The sequence below is a fragment of the Saccopteryx bilineata genome, chromosome 11 (genome assembly GCF_036850765.1).
Source record: "Saccopteryx bilineata isolate mSacBil1 chromosome 11, mSacBil1_pri_phased_curated, whole genome shotgun sequence".
NCBI lineage: Eukaryota > Metazoa > Chordata > Mammalia > Chiroptera > Emballonuridae > Saccopteryx > Saccopteryx bilineata.
In genome coordinates, this window is record NC_089500.1 from 41444497 (window position 1) to 41466901 (window position 22405).

Genomic DNA, 22405 nt, shown 5'->3' on the forward strand with positions numbered 1-22405 from the left:
GAAAGCCCCTCACCTGAGCAAGGAGCCCCTCCCTTCTCCACTGTGTTCTTAAGCCCCTCCCCCATCAGGCCCTCCTCCACTGGCCATTGGCCCTCATGCGGATTTGCAGGGCTCCTGACCCCACGGCCCAACCCAGTCTTCTTGCAGGAAGGCCTGGACCTGTCCTGCCAGTAGCTCTGGCATTTCTGGCTGGATCTAGGTGCCAGGCTCCCCAGGAACCCCCTCCTCTTATTCTCAACCCCCAAACCCCTATCCGAGACCTGATGAACATGGCATTTAAAGTCGGGAGGAACAGGCCAAGGCTACTCGCCAGGCCTGCATGCAGCAGAAGGTAATGCTCCAAACACAGGCTCTTGTGGCAGCCCTGAGGCCGGCAGAGCAACAGGGGCAAGACACAGAAAGTGCCAGACCCAAGTCCAGGCCGCAAAGAGGAATCCCACCAGGAGCTTGCTTTAAATGTGGCAAGGGGGGTCACTGGTCCCGGCAGTGCCCCTGCCGGAGGCCATCCATTAAGCCCTGCCCTGACTGCAAGCAGCCTGGTCACTGGTAAGCGATTGCCCCCTTTGGGCAACAGGCTCTTCTTCAGCACCTCTACATGGAGGACAATCCACCCAAATGGAAGGCCAAGCCAGCCAGGCGGGCCCAGCACTTGAACTCGGCCTCATGGACGACTGACACGGCCCGAACTCGGAGACCCCCATCACCCTCGCCAAGCCCGGGGTAATACTACAGGTAGCAGGTAAATCCATCTCATTTCTTGTGAACACAGGGGCTACCTTCTTGTTTTGCCATCACACTTTGGACCTCTAGTTCCCTCACAGGTCTCAGTTATAGGAGTGGATAGGACCCCTTCTTTTCTCCTTCGCACACCACTCCTGACATGCAGTTTGGACGGAATCCCCTTTTTCGCATTCCTTCAGATCCTTTCTTTCCTCGATATAATAGTCTTCTTTCGACACTGAATTCCCAATTTTGCTCTCTTAGCCAACCTCCCCCCCTCTTGCCACCTACCTCCCCTTTCTGTCTTTACTCTGCCATCTTCATGTGGCAGAGAACATGTGGACGGGACCCTTCCTCCCAAAGGGGGTCCAGATGAAGCACACCCAGTGGTCCCCCTCCAGCCAGGAGGCAGGGTTCTTCTGAGGGAGCTCCAGCCCGGCTCCCTACAGCCCAGGTGGACGGGACCCCATATGGACTGCTGGCAGTCGGAACCACTGGGCCCCATCCATCTCCGGCTCACTAAAAGGTTGAGCCCTGCAGACCCTCCTGTTGCTCCTGTCCCTCCCACCAGAAACCTGCCACCAGAGTGAGCTAAAGCAGGGAGCAATGCTGTTCAATGAGACTGCCCAATGGAAGAGAACATCAATGTCCTCAACAAGACAAACTACACAAGGACCTCTCCTCCTATAACCCTCTTAACTCCTGCTGGTAGCCACCCATCCTCACCTGGACTGCCCCTATCCTAGGTCCTCTTCTAATTATCAACATATTACTCATATTTACTCTTTTTAAAATCCTTACAGGACCGCATCTGCGAAGTTTCTTGAGTCAAGGTCAAACAGATGTTCCTACACCCATATACGTGACTCCTCTCAGAGCCACCACCTTCCCCACAACGCCCCTAACCAGCAGGAGGTAGCCAGATGAATAGCAGCGCTCCTATCTAACATAAAAGGTCGGAATGTGAGGTCGGTTGGCAATGGGGGAAGGTCACATGAGGAACCAGGCCCAGGAACTTTGGCTGGAACCACCCACACCCATGCCCGCCAAAAAAAAAACGGCCCAGAGCCCTTTGAAAAAGAATGACCATCTGTCAGCCAATGAAATTTTGCAACGTCATATCAACTCGCCATCACCCTACTGACCCTATAAATTACACCCCAAAGGAAGAATCTGTGCGACTTCTCTGGGCCCCATCTCGCGGACCGGAGAACCTCGTCCGTGATGCACTCTACTAAATAAAGCTTTGAATATTCCACACTCAGTAAATATGCCCTTCTTTCTTCCTCAGCGGGGAAATACCTTACATAAAGTCAAGTCTATTTTACTAAAACCAACAGCATGAACAAACAGTGGGGCCTTCGACAGAAGGGACAGTACAATTTCAAAACAAACCAGTTTAAAATTACACCTAAACATAGGGTAGACAGGGAATGACATGCCAGTTCATGCTTATTAAATTAAGACAATGAACACTTAAAAATATTTAGTATTGAAGGAAACTTTAAAAATAATTTTACATGTATTTATAAAACAGAAAATTCATCCTAGGCAAAAAGATATTTTTAAAATATTAGAAATAAACAAGGCTGGGATTTGCAAACAATTCCAGGATTAGTGAAAAATGTTCTGGTATCTTCATTAAACCAATAAAAAAAAGACAAAGCTACAAATTTAATACTGTAAGAAAATTTCCCACTCTTAAATAAAACTCTCTCAAAGTCAGTATTATTGATTAAGGAGGTCTAGTTGGTGCTTGCAGGCCTGTTATGTGACTTTACAGACTGTCTCTGCAATTTAAGTTTAGGTAATTACAAAGAAGAGAGAAATCTGGCATATTTACTATCTTAGCATATTTAATTAGAAAAATCTTCCAAAAAATTTTTTGTGTAAATTTATAAATTGTTACTAAGGAATGGTCTTAGTTTTCACCTTTTCTAAAAAAGGGGAATTTTACTATAAATGGAAAACATTCCTAGAAATACACATAATTCCATTCACTCTCGTATGTGTGTGTGTGTGTGTGTGTGTGTGTGTGTGTGTGTGTGTGTATTTATTTATTTTAATTCAGTGAGAGGAGAGAAGGCAAAGAGACAGACTCCAGCATGCATGGGAATCCACCCGGCAAGCCTACTAGGGGGAGATGCTCTGCCCATCTGGGGCATTGCTTCATTGCTCAGCAACCAAGCTCTTCTTAGTGCCTGAGGCAGATGCCATGGAGCCCATCCTCAGCACCCAGGGCCAACTCACTCCAATTGGGCCATGACTGTAGGAGGGGGAGAGAGAGAGAGCAAGAGAGAGAGAGAAAAGCAAGAAGGGGAGGGGTGGAGGAATAGATGGGCACCTCTCCAGTGTGCCTTGACTGGGAATCAAAACCAAGACATCCACAGGCTGGGTTGATGCTCTACCACTGAGCCAACTGGCTAGGGCCATAATTTTTTTTTAAGCTTGAGTGATTCAGAAGTAAGAAGTTTTGCAATTTCTCATTATATTAAATGACAATATTGTGCTTATCAAGAACTGAAAACACAAACAGTTGTTCCCAGAATTCTCCTTGAAAACAGAGGCAGCAAACTAAATCTAGTCTTTTATGTATAAAGTTTGACAGGTATACAATCTTGCTTATTTGCTTACATATAGTCTATGACAGCTTTTGCAATAACAGCAGAGTTGAGCTTTTGTGACACAGACTGCATGGCCCACAAAGTGGCAAAAATTTACTATCTGGCCTTTTGCAGAAAACAATTGCCCATCCCTGCCTAAATGATCAAAAATGCTTTCAATGCTAAAAAATTTCCCTATAATATAATCAAAGCTTAAATCGAGCTAGAAATAAAATAAGTAAGGGGGCAGGGAATTGAGAAAATAAACTATCTACTTCTATGTTTCCAAAACTTTAGATAATTATATGACTACAAGGAGTTCAAATACCAGGAAATTTCCCAAGCTGTTACAGAAAGATATAGTGCTTAGATTTCTTCCCAAAATTAAAGAAATAGTTTCTGTAGAGTACAAAATATGAACACAAAGAAGAAAACAAAATAGAGAGACAGAAAGAGCCAAACAGAAAGAGAGAGAGAAAGTAGGCATAAGGGAGAGGAAAGTCAAACAAAACACAATCAAACAGCAAACAAACATTTATAATCAGCTCTTATGAATGCCTATCTTTAGACTACTTATAAATGTTAGCTTTTCATGATAAAAAAAGATAATATAGAGATAAAAAAGTAATAATTTGTATAGCATATAATAGGAGTCCAAACATTATTGAGTATTTTGTAAAGTAAAAATAATAAAATATGTAATAGTAATGTGCTTTTTAATCCTTAAATATACCATAGGTATATAAAAAATCAGAAACCTTCAGATTTAGTGTTAGACCTTCAATAGAAAATGTAAAGGCTCTCAAAGGTCACCAGCACTGGCCCCAAATCTGATATGGGCAAAGAAGGAGATCTGGTCTTCAATAAGTCCCAGGGTCAGGACACAAAAAATGAGATAAGCCAAACACAGCATCTCTCCAATCTGTCTCTTTTTTCATTTAATTTGGGGAGATCGTAGTCTTTGACATTAATGCCAGTTTGGCATTAAACAACAAAAAGGCTGTTTGGCTCCAGAATAAAGCTGCTATGTTCTCATTCATTTCCTTTCACATACTACAGCTACCTAACTACTGGACCTAGAGAGAACCATAATATTCTAATTTAGTTCTTTTAAAGCAAGGGTGGGTTTGCATTTAAGGGTTGAAGATAAAAAAAGGGAATTACTCTCAATAGCTGTTGCTTTATTTCATAAACACAAACTTGTAACCTAAGTATGCATTTGTACATACATATACCTAAAGGTCAATCAAGGAAGAAACAGGACAGAAAAAAAGTATTATGATATGTATCATATATAGGCATATAAAAATAGTAAGAAACGTGAATAAAATATTAACTTCTATTACATAAACTGGAAGCCATAGGTTATACAATTTATGTTAAGTCTTATATTCTTTTATTTTCTATTTTTTCACAGATTTGAAATGGACAGGGGAGACAGGGAGTGAGGGTGGGAGGAAGAGAAAGAGGAGGGAGCTAGAGAGAAGCATCAACTCACTGTCCCACTTTGTCCCATTTAGTGTGTACTCACTGAACACTTCCCATACATGCCCTGACCAGGATCACACCCGGGACCTCGGTGAGCCTGGACAACACTATCCACTGAGGCACTCAGCCAGGGCCTGTGTCAATAGTTTTTAAAATAAAATACCTTCTTTTTCAAACACCTATGATTTCTTAATTATATCCAGAGCCTTATATAAGCCTCAGAGTTCTGAGAAAACCAACCATGACAATTTCTTGATAACATTTTCCCTGGAGCAGGCAGTCCTATCAGGTCAATAATCATAAGATGGCACTTACCAATGTCTAAAATTCTCTTCTGTAGAGCTCCAATGAAAAGAAATGGTTCATCTTTACATGACTGAACGAGCGTGCCAACCAACTCAGAGTTTGTTCCTAAGATGCAGGCATTTTCCTCATTGAGGTTGATCCCCGCCATGGAAGTCACATCATTGATGTCATCTTCATTACTAATAAGAAAAAAGAAAGCTATAGCTTCTGGTAGTGGTGGTGGTGGTGGTGTTTATGTGTCTAAATGATTTAGGAGAGCAAAGTATTAATGATTTCTCCTTATAGCAAAAGACATGATTTTACTCAATTCATCTAAGAAAGAGAAGAATTAAAGAATGGCTATCTTTCCCTGTAAACCTTTATAATTAATTGGTATCTTTAAACATTGTGTACATTTAATATCAAAAAAGTAAATCAGAAGCAACTTTGTCTTCAACAAATGCCCATCTCTCCCTCCCTTCGTAGCCAAGAAGAATTTGGAACTTATACAAAGTTATCCACAAATCTCCTACAATGAAAGATATATAGATGAAATAAGACTTCTTTGTTTTCCTCCAAGATAATTAGAAGCTCCTCAAACTTCCCCAGTCCACTGAGGGACTGCAGAAATTGCCCAGTCCTGAAAGGTTCATACCCACATAAAGACCCTTGAGAAGAGCTTTTTTGACTAGCTATTCTGAATTCAAATGGTTAAAACTAGTCTTGTTTTTCTGCTTCAGACTTGGTGTGCTCCACCTGTATCAACTGTGTTCATTAAACCACAACTGTGAGTAAATGGCTGCAAAGGGCCTATATATAACATAAAAATATATATTCACATAGAAAAGACATACATATGAAACACAAAAGATGTTTGAGTACCTTATATTGCACCAGCAAAATTAGTTGTTTTCATCTAATAGAATTGCTACATGGCTACAGCATTAAGATGAGTATATGTGCTTATGAGGGAGAGGGGGAGAGGAAAGGAGGGAGGAAAAGAGAGAGCAGGAAAAGGGTGCCTAAATCCCTTTATGGCACCTTTATCACCATAATAAAATGGCAAGCATATTACTGACCATAACACACATACCAATGTATAACGTGATTTACATAAACATGATCATGTAAAAAGATGTTACTCTTTATTGCATGGGCCAAATGATATATCATGTAGTCTCTTGTCAATAGATTTAAATTATGAACCTCTCTGTCGTGATAATGCACTGTGTGCAGAAAAGGGAAATAATTTGTCATCTATGTAAATAAAGTAATAAGTCCAACAAACATCTACACATTTAAATATCTAAAGTGTAAGATTGTCCTGGCCTCTGGTGGCGCAATGGATAAGGTGTCAACCTGAAATGTTGAGGTTGCTAGTTCAAGACTCCAGGCTTTCCCAGTGAAGACACATATGCAGTGGTCCCCAACCTTTTTTGAGCCACGGACCGGTTTAATGTCAGAAAATATTTTCACGGACTGGCCTTTAGGGTGGGACGGATAAATGTATCACGTGACCGAGACAAGCATCAAGAGTGAGTCTTAGACGAATGTAATAGAGGGAATCTGGTCATTTTTTAAAAATAAAACATCGTTCAGACTTAAATATAAATAAAACGAAAATAATGTAAGTTATTTATTCTTTCTCTGTGGACCGGTACCAAATGGCCCACGGACCGGAACCAGTCCACAGCCCAGGGGTTGGGGACCACTGCATATGAGAAGTAACTGCGAGTTGGTTCCTCCCTCCCCCTGCCTTTCTCTCTCTTTCTCCTCTCTAAAATCAATAAATAGGCCCTGGCCGGTTGGCTCAGTGGTAGAGCGTCGGCCTGGCATGCAGAGGTCCCAGGTTTGATTACTGGCCAGGGCACACAGGAGAAGCGCCCATCTGCTTCTCCACCCCTCCCCCTCTCCTTCCTCTCTCTCTCTTCCCCTCCTGCAGCGAGGCTCCATTGGAGCAAAGATGGCCCGGGCGCTGGGGATGGCTCCTTGGCCTCTGCCTCAGGCGCTAGAGTGGCTCTGGTGGCAGCAAAGTGACGGCCCAGAGGGGCAGAGCATCGCCCCCTGGTGGGCATGCCGGGTGGATCCCGGTCGGGCGCATGCGGGAGTCTGACTGTCTCTCCCCGTTTACAGCTTCAGAAAAATACAAATAAATAAATAAAATAAAATCTTAAAATAAATAAATATTAAAGTGTAAGAATGGTGGAAACCATAAACCTAAAGATAAACCATGATCGAAGTAAAAAGAAATATTTTAACAGTAAAATGTAGCTTTAAAAAACCCAGTATCTGGCCCTGGCTGGTTGGCTCAGTGGCAGAGTATTTGGCCCAGGGTTTGGATGTCCCAAGTTCAATTTCTGGTCAGGGGACAAAGGAGAAATGACCATCTGCTTCTCCACCCTTCCCCCTTTCTCTTCTCTCTATCTCTCTTCTCTTCCCTCAGCCAAGGCTCCATTGGAGCAAGTTGGCTGGGGCGCTGAGATGGCTCCGTGGCCTCCTCCTCAGGTGCTAGAATGGCTCCAATTGCAGCAGAGCCACGCCCCTTAGTGGGCTTGCCGGGTGGATCCCAGTCAGGCACATGTGAGAGTGTATCTCTCTATCTCCCCACCTAAGAAAAATACAAAATAAATAAACAAACAAACAATCCAAACCCAAGTATCAAGAGGATGTAAAGACAAGCCACAGACTGGGAGAATATATTTGTAAAAGTTACATCTGATGAAGGACTGTTATCTGAAATATACAAAGAACTCTTGGCCCTGGCCGGTTGGCTCAGTGGTAGAGCATTGGCCTGGGGTGCTGGAGTCCCAGGTTCGATTCCCGGCCAGGGCACACAGGAGAAGCACCCATCTGCTTCTCCACCCCTTCCCCTCTCCTTCCTCTCTGTTTCTCTCTTCCCCTCCCGCAGCCAAGGCTCCATTGGAGCAAAGTTGGCCCGGGCACTGAAGATGGCTCTGTGGCCTCCACCTCTGGCACTAGAATGGCTCTGGTTGCAACAGAGCGACGCCCCAGATGGGCAGAGCATCGCCCCCTGGTGGGCATGCCAAGTGGATCCCGGTTGGGCGCATGTGGGAGTCTGTCTGACTGCCTGTTTCCAACTTCAGAAAAATAAAAAATAAAAAAGAAACAAAGAACTCTTAAAACTCAACAATAAGACAACCACCTAATTAAAAACTGGGCCAGGCCTGACCTATGGTTGCGCAGTGGATAAAGCGTTGCCCTGGAACGCTGAGGTCACTGATTTGAAACCCTGCACTTGTCTGAAAAGGCACATATGGGAGTTGATGCTTCCTGCTCCTCCCCCCTTTCTCTCTCTCTCTCTCTCTCTCTCTCTCCCTCCCATTCTCTTTCCTCTCTAAAATGAATTAAAAATTTGAAAAAAAGCTATTAAAAAACCCAAAACTAGACCAAAGGTATGAAAATAAACCTCACCAAAGAATAAATAGATGGCAAAAAACATATGAAAAGAGGATCTACATCTTATGTCACCAGGTAAATGCAAATTAAAACAATGAGAACACTACACATCTATTAAATGGTCAAAATTCTGAACACTAACATCAAAGGCTGGTGAGGATGTAGAACAATAAATAGGAACTCTCATTCATTGCTGGTGGGAATGCAAAATAGTACAGCCACTTTGAAAGACAGTTTGATGGTTTATTACAAAACTAAAAATACTCTTATCATATGATCCAGCAATTGCACTCTTTGATGTTTACTAAGAAAGGAGTTAAGTATTCACATCCTACACAAAAACATATGAATAAATGTTTGCAGGAGCTTTACTCATAATTCCCAAAACTTGGAGACAACCAAGATCTCTTACAGTAAGTAAACTGTGGTACATCCAGACAATGAAATTTTATTCAGCACTAAAAAAACAAGAGCTATAGAACCATTAAAAGACATGGAGTAAACTTAAATGCATATTACTAAGTAAAGGAAGCCAATCTGGAGAGTCTACATCCTGGTAATTTCAACTATATGACATTTTGGAAAAGGCAAAAGCATGATGACAGTAAAAGGACCAGTGGCTGTCAGGAGCTACAGGGGAGGAAGGATGAACAGGTAGAGCACAGAGCATTTTTAGGGCTGTGAAACTACTCTGTATGATCCTGCAATGGAGGATATATGTCATTACACATTTGTCAAAACTTACAGAACGTATAACACCAACAGTGAACCGTCACTGAAGCTGTGGGTCTTGGTGATAACTAAGTGTCAAGCCAGTTCATCAATTTTAACCAGTGGACCATTCTGGTCAGGGACGTGGATAGTAAGGGAAAGTGTGCATGTGTGAAAGTAGGGGGGATTCTCTACATTTGATTTTATGGTGAAACTAAAACTGCTCTAATAAACAAAGTGTATTTTTAAAAGACCAAGTATACATCAATGACAAGTCAGTTCACTCCAAAACAGAATCCAAACGTCTTACTTTATATCTATCAATAGGACTCAAATTTTTTCTCCTCTCAAAAATTAATAATTTAGCCTGACCAGGCGGTGGTGCAGTGGATAGTGTCGGACTGGGATGCAGAAGAAGACCCAGGTTCAAGACCCCGAGGCCACCAGCTTGAGCACAGACTCATCTGGTTTGAGCAAAGCTCACCAGCTTGGACCCAAGGTCACTGGCTTGAGCAAAGGGTTACTCTGTCTGCTGAAGGCCTGCGGTCAAGGCACATATGAGAAAGCAATCAATGAACAACTAAGGTGTCACAACGAAAAACTGATGATTGATGCTTCTCATCTTTCTCCGTTCCTGTCTGTCTGTCCCTGTCTATCCCTCTCTCTGACTCTGTAAAAAAGATAAAATAATAATAATAATAATAATTTAGAGTAGGTGTAATAATAATAATAGAAAGTAGGCTTTCTATGGTCTCTCTTTACTACGTAAAAGAAAGAGGCAGCTCTATTTAAATAATACAGAACAGGCCCTGGCTTGTTGGCTCAGTGGTAGAGCATCGGCCTGGCATGCAGGAGTCTCGGGTTCAATTCCCGGCCAGGGCACACAGGAGAAGCGCCCATCTGCTTCTCCACCCCTCCCCCTCTCCTTCCTCTCTGTCTCTCTCTTCCCCTCCCGCAGCCAAGGCTCCATTGGAGCAAAGTTGGCCTGGGCGCTGAGGATGGCTCTGTGGCCTCTGCCTCAGGCGCTAGAATGGCTCTGGTTGCAACAGAGCAACCCCCACATGGGCGGAGCATCGCCTGCTGGTGGGCATGCCAGGTGGATCCCGGTTGGGCGCATGCGGAAGTCTATCTGACTGCCTCCCCGTTTCCAACTTCAGAAAAATACAAAAAAATAATTAAAATAATAATAATACAGAACAATTTCCAAGGTGTACTGTGAAGTGGGGAAAAAATAAAAAAACAAGGTACAGAATACAATGCACCTTGAAAGAAAAATCATACACACACACACACACACACACACACACACACACACGGCATGGCATATTTCTAGAAAGATATATGATAAATTCTCCTTTGGAGAGGGAAACAGAGAAGATATGGAAGGAAGACATGCCATATTATTATACTCCTTCTACCCTCTGAATATTGTACTACATAGAATGATTATCCAATCAAAATGATTAATATTTCACAAAATAAGTAAACATTTTGAGAAAGAAACTAGAGATAGAAATTAAGAAGTTTAAATAGAACCTCAGTCATCCTTTAAAAATAAAATCAGAATTGTATAAGGTATAAAATACACGGCCCACGTGCACATGCACACAACACTGGCTGTTTACAATCTCAGTTGTGCACCAGGTACACAGGCCTTGAAAACAGCACCTTGTTTCCACAGGAGGGTTCCTGCATAGTCCCTTTTAAGCTGAAGAGAACAATACTAGGCCTACTTACTATCAGTACCTGCCGTAGTACTAGAATGCAACAACAGGATTCATGAATGAGGAAAGAGTTCATGGTTTTTAGAATCTTCTTACAATCATTTTCTTCAAATAAGCAGGGAACTTAACCACCCAATAAGATTTGTTCTTGCTTGTCCTACCTCTTCCCATTTGGCCCTAAGCTGAATCCAACTCCCTCTAGTACAGCTGTCAGTTGCTATGGTTACAGAGGGCAGCAGTAGAGGAAGACCCCTCCTGAGGGAAGAGAAAAGGTGTCACAATAAATAGTAGCCAACCCACTTAAAACTTCCTCTAAGAAAGGAGGCAGACTGAAGGAAAACAAAGACAACACAGTGTTGCAACAGCATCATCAATAGGCTAAGACAGGCCTGACCTGTGGTGGCACAGTGGATAAAGCGTCAACCTGGAAATGCTGAGGTTGGGGGTTCAAAACCCTGGGCTTGCCTGGTCAAGGCACATATGGGATTTGATGCTTCCAGCTCCTCCCCCCTTCTCTCTCTCTGTCTCTCCTCTCTCTCTCTGTTTCTCCCTCTCCTCTCTAAAATAAATAAATATAAATAAATAAATAGGCTAAGACAGGCCAGGACAGTAATAAAGGCTTTGATGTTGGGGTGTTATTTGTGACTCTGGTTTGGTTTTGATTTTAAAGGAGAAAAAAGTGAGAATCGCAGAACCAGGTCTTTAAGCCTTCTGGTCTAATGCAGTGTCTTTTGATGAAAGCTCTGTGAAAAGCAATCTATTTTATATTGTTTTAAAAGGTATACAAAAAGAGGGGAGGGGAGGGGAGGGAAGGGGAGGGGAGGGGAGGGGAGGGGAGGGGAGGGGAAGAGGGAGGGAGGGAGGAATTTAATAGTGGTTCAGTAGAAAAAGACTTCAAACTTAAGATATTGTGGAGTATAACAGGAGATTATGCAAAAAATTAAAATATCACCTTATTATCTTTAATGCCTTGTCTCTAGTTTCTGAAAATGATCAACCGTATTTTTCGCTCTATAAGATACACTTCTTCCCCCCCAAAGTGGAGGTGAAAATGCCTGTGCATCTTATGGAGCGAAAAACACGGCATTTTACTAAATATTTTAACACACCATTTGGCTCAGAATATTTTATTTTCCTCTTTAAAATCCTAGGTGTGTCTTATGGTCAGGTGCATTTTATGGAGTGAAAAATACGGTAATTCTTTCACTTTTGATAAAATTAACTACTACTTGTACCTGCCTTAAATGTCTTCCACCCTCTTAGGACTGATAATAGCACCAGACTACTAATTCTTCTGAAGTAGTGAGAATCACATCATTTTCTAGTTCTGAACCTTTCATGTTCCCATGAACTTGACCTGATATTCAAAGCCTTCAAGGTAATTTACCTTAACTAGCCCTCTTCCATCTCATTATTCATCAACTACTTTTACTGATTCTAGCCTTTGCTCCTTCCTGTTCTACTCATCCACTCCTCCTGATGTATTAGCTTTCGCTTGTCTATATCCCAGGCCTACTTCAAATGCCTGCTTTAGAAATGCTGGTTTAATTTGTCTTTACACCAGTAAAGCATTTGTCCAATTGCTACAACTTCTGAACTTCTGAGAGCACGCTTTGTCTCTGTTACAGAAGATTTTGCTGCTGTCTTCTAACAAGCAATGCAGTTGCCTTAAAGTGTAAGTAGAATAATTTTATTGACCATATTAAATCATCATCACCTAAAATTCCTCACATAGTATGTAAGTAATAGTTAAATGGTCGGGGATTTCTATGTGTTGTTCATCTATATTCTATTACAATGTATTGGGAAGAAGAACAGCAGGTAAAACTGATGAGGGCTCTGAGTCAAACTGCATGCATACTGTGGAATCCAGATCCTGCCACTTATTATCTATATGAAATAAAGCAAATCAATCAGCCTCTCTAGATATACACCTTCAGTAAAATGGGGACACTACAGTCCTTACATCTTAGACTGAAGATTTGAGGAAGTATATAATTCATATCATGAAAAAATTATGTTAATATATAAAGAGCTGTTATAAATACCCAAGGAAAAGATCAAGGATCCAAAGGAAAAGTAAACAAAATGTAAAAATCTTCAGTTAACAGAAAATTTTAAATGACTCAAATATAAGATGTCTACTCCACCCAGAAGAGAAATACAAGTTTCCACTTGTTAGACTGACAACACTGTTTAAAGTTTACTGGAACAGTAAAAATCTGCTACCTCAAGCTGTGTTGGTCAGAGTATAATGTGTGAACACAAACTCCATGGAGAGTCATTTAACATTATCTGACAAATTAAAATGAATAAGTAGCTCTTCTGAGGAATAATGTAAAGTGATAGTCATTGCAGCTTTGTTTTCCTTGCACAAAACACTGGAAACAACCTAAACGTCCAACATTATGTAAGTTGGTTAAAAATACCAAATCACAATGAATATGTACTGATTTAGAATACTCTCCAAGATTTATTATTAAGCTGCAGAAACCAAAAAGGTAAAACTTTATGTATTGTATACTACCGTCTGTGTTAAAAACGTATTTAAAAAGATACATAAGCAACTGCTAAGAATGGTTTGCTCTAGGCTGGGCCTGGGTAGCAGAGCAAAAAATAAGCAATGGAGAACCTTATTTTCTCACTGTGTATCCTTTCGTATTTGAATTGTATCCAAAGGGTATGTACTACCTAATCAAATAAATAAATAAGTTGCTTTCAAATTCTTTATTTTAAAAAGATAAAGTTGTTCCCTTAGATCAGTGATTTTCAACATGTGAGCTGCAAGAATTTTTAAAACATGTAATACCTGACCATTTAGTCAAGGGCACTGACCTCTTTTCCCTTAAGTTGCCCCCCAAAATGACAACAGCCAACACAACAATAGCCATACAGTGTAAATAAATCAAAATTATACCTATTTTTTTTGTCAGATTGGCAAAAAAATAAGTTTTTTGGTGTGCCGCAGAATTTTATTTATTTATTTATTTATTTATTTATTGTATTTTTCTGAAGTTGGAAACGGGAAGTCAGCCAGACAGACTCCCGCATGGGCCCGATCCATGGGCCCGATCCAACCGGGATCCACCCGGCACGCCCACCAGGGGGCAACGCCCCGCCCATCTGGGGCACCACTCTGTAGCTACCAGAGCCATTCTAGCGCCTGAGGAAGAGGCCATGGAACCACCCTCAGGGCCCAGGACAACCTTGCTCCAATGGAGCCTTGGCTGCAGGAGGGGAAGAGAGACAGAGAGGAAGGAGAAGGGGAGGGGTGGAGAAGCAGATGGGTGCTTCTCCTGTGTGCCCTGGCCTGTGTGCCCTGGCCGGGAATCAAACCTGGGACTCCTGCACGCCAGGCCGATGCCCCACCACCGAGCCAACCAGCCAGGGCCAGTGTGTGCAGAATTTTAGTAATTAGTTTATGTGTGCCATGAGATGAAAAAGGTTAAAAATTGCTATCTTACGTTACTAATCCCTGGTAAAGAATATTCAGTATTCCTTTTTTATCACTCTCGGGAATAATCTCAAACTTTACTACAGACAGTACGTAAACTCACACAACATCCTGTTTATTCCTCCTTCTATGCTTTCTCCTTTTTCCTTTTTTTGCAAGAGAGACAGAGACAGAGAGAGGGACAGATGGGGACAGACAGACAGACAGGAAGGGAAAGAGATGAGAAGCATCAGTTCTTCCTTGTGGCACCTTAGTTGTTCATTGATTGCTTTCTCATGTGTCTTGACTGGGGGGCTGCAGCAGAGCAAGAGACCCTTGCTCAAGCCAGTGACCCTGGGGTTTTGAACCTGGGTCCTCCGAGTCCCAGGCCGATGCTCTATCTACTCCACCACCGCCTGGTTAGGCTATGCCATTTTTGAAGTTATTTTTCTCATGGGAAACTGCCTTCCTTCTTATTAACTCAAATGTAGCATAGACTATTACATATTTCTCAAACTTTAAGTGATTTTAGGAAGCACCTGGGAGTGTATTTAAAATGCAGTATATTTAAAACACACAAACACAACACCTACAATTCTCATTAAGTGGGTTTATGTCGGAGACCAGAAACCAAGAGTTTTCTAACAAACATATTTTGGTAACTGATGCAAATAGTCTGTAAGTTGTACTAGCATGGAAAAATAATAAGCTTGCAAAATTAAGATTACTAATTCCATAGTTAAAGAGACCAAGATTTCAGTCCCTAATCTGACAATTATTAAAAGGATGATTGTGATCGAGTTTCTTGCTGTCTCTATTTATTATTCCTCTTATCTGCAAAATGGAGGTGAATACTATCTATTATGTGATTTTAAATAAAACGTTTTGAAAAACAAAATGATTGCATGTTAACATAAATAATTTTATGCAAACTAAAAATACCAAAATTAAAAAATAATTAAAAGAGTGGCAATGTTTTATTTCTGCAAATCTTTAAAACTCCATCGGCCCTTTTCATTATGAATGCATGGTTTTATAACATGCTTGTAATTTAGAAACTACTGGTGCACTGAGTATACAAATTTATACTCATTACACATAATTCAAAATTACATGTTAAATCTGTATCAATCTAGTAAGAAAAATCTAAGTTTGGGGAGGTTATTAAGCCCATGGTAGTAAATACAAGTTTTCCAAAATTTTATGTTTTCTTTGAAAAACTCAAACCTTATTATTGGCAAAAAGTATTGTCAGTTGCTTTCACCAATGTGACATGCTCACTTGTTCATTTTCAAGAAGATGCCTGTCAAATTCCCAAATCTCAGTAACCAGTTTGTCAGCTATTCTTTCAAGTAAAAATTGTGCTCCACCAAAAAAACAAAACAAAACAAAACAACAGGTTGGTTCAGCTCGCATATGAAACACAAGCACAAGTAGTTAAGGCAACAATACTTTGGCACAAACCTAAGAGCTTTATGCAAACTTCCCATTTTGTCAGAGTATTCAAAAGGTGTGTATTCAAGAGTTGGGACTATAAAAATACTAATATATACTGTTTCACTAAAAACATTAAAAAAAATCCTAGCTTTTTTTCTTTCTATTTACTGGGTGTGAAGGTAAAGAATAAATGGCTCCAAGTATGGTTTTGTGCCGTTTCGATGATCAATGCGAAGGTGCCATGCCACCTGTCTTACCACTGTGGCTTTTAAATCATCAATACAAATAATATTCTAAAAAGGGAAAAAAGCACAATCTCTACCACACTAGCATAAGAAATTGTTTCAAAAGTATGTACCATCCATGTTCTATATTTACATATTCTTAATTGAATGATTAATCCTGTAAAGAAACTTTTACTATAAATCATACCATAGCATTATATGTTTCTTAACTTTGACCTTCCTGAGGATGACAACGACATATAAAAAACATACATCCTGTCTCCTGCTGTTCGATCTTCAGCTTGCACTTCATGCTGTACCTACCACTGATGCCTCTCCTTCCCAGCTCATTCGGAATGCAAGTACAAACATAATTTTTCCTAAATAATATTTTATTATGACAAAATCAGTCTAAGATTTTGAAAGACGGTGCAATCTCATCTCCAAGTCTTCTCATTCCTGATACCTCCCTTGAGGAATGTTTAAAAAGCTATTGTCTTGGAAGTTCCAGCATAAGGCAAATCCTCCAAAACATTTTTTGTTTACTTTTGATCCTAGATTTTGTGTTAATCTGTGCCAGCCAAAACGGATGCTCCTTCACTGTCTTCTCTGTCTTTCCAAGCTGAGACTGTTCTCTCAAGTCCCTGCTCTGGAATGCTTTGATTTTATATAGGGTGCATTATGCCATATAGTAAAGGACCAGCATGTATTAATACACCTGGACAGATAAGGACAAACAGACTCTTAATAATGCAACCAAACAATAAATTATATATGAAGCAAGGTAGAACACATTCCTCTACACTAGAGAATCAGATTCCTGCACTATGAAAACTGGCATTACAGTTGGTGGAGCCCCGGCCAGTGGCTCAGTGGATAGAGTGTCAGCCCGGCATATGGACGTCCACAGTTTGATTTAGAGTCAAGGCAGGTGATCATCTGCTTTCTTCCCATCTCTCTCCCCCTTCTTTCACTCTTCCCCTCCTGCAGCCAGTGGCTCAGTTGGTTTGAGTGTGGCCTTGGGTGCTGAGGATAGCTCTGTTGGTCCAAGCATCAGCCCCAGACAGGGTTGCCAGGTGGATCCCGGTAGGTAGGGGTGAATGTGGGAGTCTGACCCACTATCTCCCCTCCTCTCGCCTAAAAAAAAAAAAGTTGGTGGCCTAACACTATCTATGCAAATAACAGGTAACCTTGCCCTAAATTATTTTCTAAAAGCAACTTTTAAAGAAAAGTTTTAAAAATCACATTAAACTCCTATTAAAATATCTTCACTAACAAAAGTTATATTTATTAGTCATCCATAAGTATATAATTATCTCTCTAAAATATAAGGACTCTAAAAAAATAACTTAACCATAAAGCATTAACACACTTTTAAAAAATCAACAATAATTCCTTATTATCATTAAATAACCAGTCAATTTAAATAGGCCTAACTACACAAGTATGCAGAAGCAATTGTAATATTTTCACTTCTAATTCTTAGTAAGAATAAAACATGAATCTCTGGCACCCTCTGGTGTTCAGGACCTATATAGCTTCCCTTACACCGCTGGTATACTGAGAAGCCAAATAGAAAATAGGATTTTCTAAGTGGACAAAATGACGAGCCAATTATTTTCAGTTAAATAGGTAGTTTTAAAAAGCAGGCATAGGACATGATGCACCTGAAACCTAAGTAATTTTATTAACCAATGTCACCCCGATAATTTCAATTTAATTAAAAATTTAAAAATATTTTCAACAACAAAGTAGGCAGATACCACTTTGTGACTGTACCTCATCCAATTAAGTCAAGACAAGATTTAAAGTCACACACCCTGGTAGGTGGAGCAGTGAATAGAGTGCTGTCCTAGAGCACTGAGGTCACCAGTTCTATATACCGAGGTCACTAGCTAGAGCCCCAGTCAGGACACATATAAGAAGCAACCAATAGGTACATAACTAAGCGGAGCAATGAGTTGAGCCTTCTCACCACTTCTCTCTCCCACACTCTCCCTCAAAAAAAGAAAAGATTTAAAGCCACGCACCCGAATACTCCCTCTTATTTAACAAAAGAGTCAACATCAAGGATCTATTTTAAGCTTCATTTCAATAACTGAAGTGATATAGATATTAAATATCCAAGAAACCAAAATTAAATAAAAGGACATCACTCTAAAAAGATGTGTATAAAACTACATATGACTCAAATTACTAGAAAGTGTTATAAAAATAGAAAACTGTTGCTTAGTGCAAAAATAAAATATATCAACTTTTAAATTTAAATAAGAAGGACCAAGCTATATGAAGACTAGGGGAAAGAGAGTCCAGCAAATATCATACATCTAAAAAAAAACAGAGGGGGAAGGGTAGAGGGGAGTAAAGAGGGAAAAATACAGTGACAAAATGATTAGACTTTGGATGGAATTAACAGTTCAAATGCTATAGAAATGCTTACCTAAACCTATGTACTCTTATTTGATCAATGTCACTCCATTAAATTTAATTTCTAAATAAATTAAATTAAAATTTAAAAAATAGTGGGGACACAACTAGTGTGTTTAAAAACATAAAAATGTGTCCTGGCGGGTTGGCTCAGCTACAGAGCATCGGCCCAGCATGTGGAAATCTCGGGTTTGATCCCAGCCAAGGCACACAGGAGAAGCACCCATCTGCTTCTCCATCTCTCCCCCTCTCCTTCCTTTCTGTCTCTCTCTTCCCCTCCCGCAGCCAAGGCTCCACTGGAGCAAAGTTGGCCCGGGCGCTGAGGATGGCTCCATGTCCTCTGCCTCAGGTGCTAGAATGGCTCTGGCTGTAACAGAGCAACACCTCAGATGGGCAGAGCATTGCCGGGTGGATCCCGGTTGGGGACATGCAGGAGTCTGTCTGTCTGCTGCCTCCACTTCTCACTTTGGAAAAATACAAAAAAAAAAAAAGCAAACAAGTTCAGGGCCCTAAAACCATGAACCATTGTTCCATTGTTATTCCTGAAACGATTTACCTATTCCCAGTTTACCTGAACATGAGAGATTATCTTTTATCTTGCCTATACCACTGTTTTTAGTTCTTCTGTTATCTACAACCATACTGAATTCTAGTATCTATAACTAGGGTCCATAAAATAGTCAATTCTCCCCCAAATTAACCCAATCATCTCAATACAAAATTTTCATACAACTGTCCTGCTTCTAAAATTCATATGCCAAAGGAAAATCAACATGCCTTTGATAAAAAAGGAATAATGAGAAAAAATTTTCTCTATCAGATATAAAAACAAATATTTAAGGTGTAGTAATGGAAAATGCAAAAATAGCCTGACCAGGCAGTGGCGCAGTAGATAGAGTGTCAGACTGGGACACAGAAGACCCAAGTTCGAAACACCGAGGTTGCCGGCTTCAGTGCAGGTTCATCCAGCTTGAGCACGGCTCACCAGCTTAAGTGCGGGGTCGCCAGCTTGAACCCAAAGGTCACTAGCTTGAGCCCAAGGTTGCTGGTTTAAGCAAGGGGTCACTCACTCTGCTACAGCCCGCCTGCCCCCTCCCGGCCCCTCCAACCCATTGAGGCACATATGAGAAAGCAATCAATGAACAACTAAGGAGGCCCTGGCCGGTTGGCTCAGCGGGAGAGCGTCGGCCTGGCGTGCAGGGGACCCGGGTTGGATTCCTGGCCAGGGCACATAGGAGAAGCGCTCATTTGCTTCTTCACACACACACCCCCCCACCCCCCCCCCACCCCCCCCACCCCCCCCACCCCCCCCACCCCGCTGTCTCTCTCTTCCCCTCCCGCAGCCAAGGCTCCATTGGAGCAAAGATGGCCTGGGCACTGGGGATAGCTCCTTGGCCTCTGCCCCAGGCATTAGAGTGGCTCTGGTCGCGGCAGAGCGACGCCCCGTAGGGGCAGAGCATCGCCCCCTGGTGGGCGTGTGGGGTGGACGTGCCGGGTGGATCCCGGTCGGGCGCATGCGGGAGTCTATCTGACTGTCTCTCCCCGTGTCCAGCTTCAGAAAAATACAAAAAAAAAACACAAAAAAACTAAGGAACTACAACAAAGAATTGATGCTTCTCATCTCCCTCCCTTCCTGTCTGTCCCTATCTATCTCTCTCTCTATCACAAGAAAAAAGAAATATTAAATAGAAATAAAACAAAAACATAGCATTAAAATGAAATTCTATAAATGTACCCTTGTGTTATAAATGAGAATTTACTATTAGGATAAAGGTGGCATCTCAAGTCAGAAAGGTATGTGATAATGAATTCTTCAGTAACTACTTTCTCTATTTTAGCGAAAGAGAGAAAGAGAGAGAGAGAGACAGACAGACAGACAGACAGGAAAGGAAAAAGAAATCATAATCTCAAGTCATTTTTTCTTTGCAGGATGTTTATATTTCAGAATATAATATAAGCAGCAAAATGGTCAATGACTAAGTCGATTACAAAGAATCTGTAGCATAAGGCATTTACAAAGATAAAATCAAGAATTACTAAAGATGAAAAGGTATGTGGTACATATGTGAAGTGTGTATAAATATCTTGAAAAAATACATAAGATCCTATCATTGTCAGCTCAGGATAGGGAAGGATTTCTTAGAATAAGGTAAACTTCAAAAGACATATAGGAATCTAATATTGTGACAAAATCTTCATATAACAAAAGACTTCATATAACTAAAAGCAAAGTTACAAGTTAAACCAAAGATTACATGTTTACAACATATACAATAAATAATTACTCTGATGTATATACATATGTGTGTATATAAATCTAAAAAAAATAAGCACTTAGCAGATAAATGAGCAAAAAGTAATCTAGAAATTTCCCAGAGAAAATACTAATGGTGACATTTTGCTTCAGGCAGTATGTGGACTAGATTTACCGAGGAGAAATTACATGGCATTATAACTAGACCAGCATAAGACATTTTCATTCCAATGTTGGGTGCACAGAAATTGTCAAAAAGGTGCCAGTAAAAAGAAGCAATGAGCATACTATAAAGGTAGAGCTGCCTCAGGGGTAAATGCCTGTGGCTAGCACTAGTTCTTGGGCCTCTGCTAAAATGAAGAAATTTTTATCTACATCAGGTTCCCTAGAAAAAGGCTAAAGTGGTCTCAAGTCAATAGTCATCCCTGTTTACTACAAGAAACAGTCATAAATCCTCTCCAGAGTAAAGCAAACTCAATTCGGGCCCTCAGGTTTAATCTGATTTACCTATCCAATAAGGTTCTAAATTCAACAATTACATTTCTCACTTTGCAATGTCTTATTTGGCTCTTTTTCACATCTTTACATTCATTTCTTAATAGGTAATGGTTACATGCACATTTTTGTGATTCCACATTTTATTTTTAACCATTTTATAATAGTTTTTAACAGTGAATATTTGATAACCCAATGTTTGAAGTCACTGGAATTTTAAATGTGTCGCTGTTTCCCTATAGTTTAACTCAGGGTGACTTTTCCTTATATGTTTTATCTTTGAAAGTAAGCACATACATGGACACCAGAAAACAATAGAAAGCCATTTTTAAAGTGCTAAAAGGAGAGAAAAAAGGCAACCTGTAATTCTAACCTCACTCCTAACAGTATCTACATAAATAACCTAAAATATCTAAAAATTATCAGAAATAAGAACAAGAAGGTTGGAATTATGATTTTAAAAAAGAAAAAACAAAAATCTGCTTTTTATATACAGAAACAGAATAGGAAATTACCAAAAATATTATCTGTAACAATTAAAAAGTGCCTAGGAATAAACGCAACAGATAAATTCAACAAACTGTATACACCCTGTACAGACAAAATTACATCACTGTATTGAAAGATGTTAAAGAAGACACCCATAAAAGCACAGGGGAGAAGGCTATGCAAGTGGACGAAGGAGAGAAAATAAAGGAGAGGCAGGTAGGGAATATTTGCCATACAGATATTTTGAAGTTATAGTAAATCGAGCAGTATGCTATTGAAAACGAACAAATTAACCAATAAAATAAAATAAGAGATTAAAAAGAAATAAACTAAAAGGATAGCCCAGAAAAGACCCATGCACATATGACACAGAACACATTACTGATCAGTGAGGAAGGACAGACTATTCATTAACGATGCTGGGACAAATTTTATACACACACACACATAATTATAGATGAATAAGTGAATCACCATCCCTACTCCACACCATAGGAAAGAAAACTTAAAAACTGATTTTAACAAATATTTAAATACAAAAAAAAAAATTTTAAACTTTTATAAGATTATAACAAAGACATGTTTAAAATACTATGAAAGATGAATAAAATATCAATAAGCAAATCATAAAATAAATTGAAAGTTTCACTGCTTTAAAATGAGCAACTTCTGCCTACCCGGTGATGGCACAATGAATA

General features: G+C 40.3%; 1 protein-coding gene and 1 non-coding gene across 3 annotated transcripts in view; one reads left to right on the plus strand and one right to left on the minus strand.

The window, feature by feature from the left end:
• TAF4B (TATA-box binding protein associated factor 4b) overlaps positions 1–22405 on the minus strand; it is a 133290-nt gene that overhangs the window by 59939 nt on the left and 50946 nt on the right. For both annotated transcript variants that reach the window (XM_066247025.1, XM_066247024.1), the window contains exon 10: positions 5127–5296. In XM_066247025.1, the coding sequence (XP_066103122.1) occupies positions 5127–5296 (170 nt within the window). The remainder of the gene's footprint in view (positions 1–5126; positions 5297–22405) is intronic.
• On the plus strand, positions 7853–7928 carry TRNAP-GGG (transfer RNA proline (anticodon GGG)). The gene has a single exon. It is a non-coding gene; the product is annotated as a tRNA-Pro (tRNA).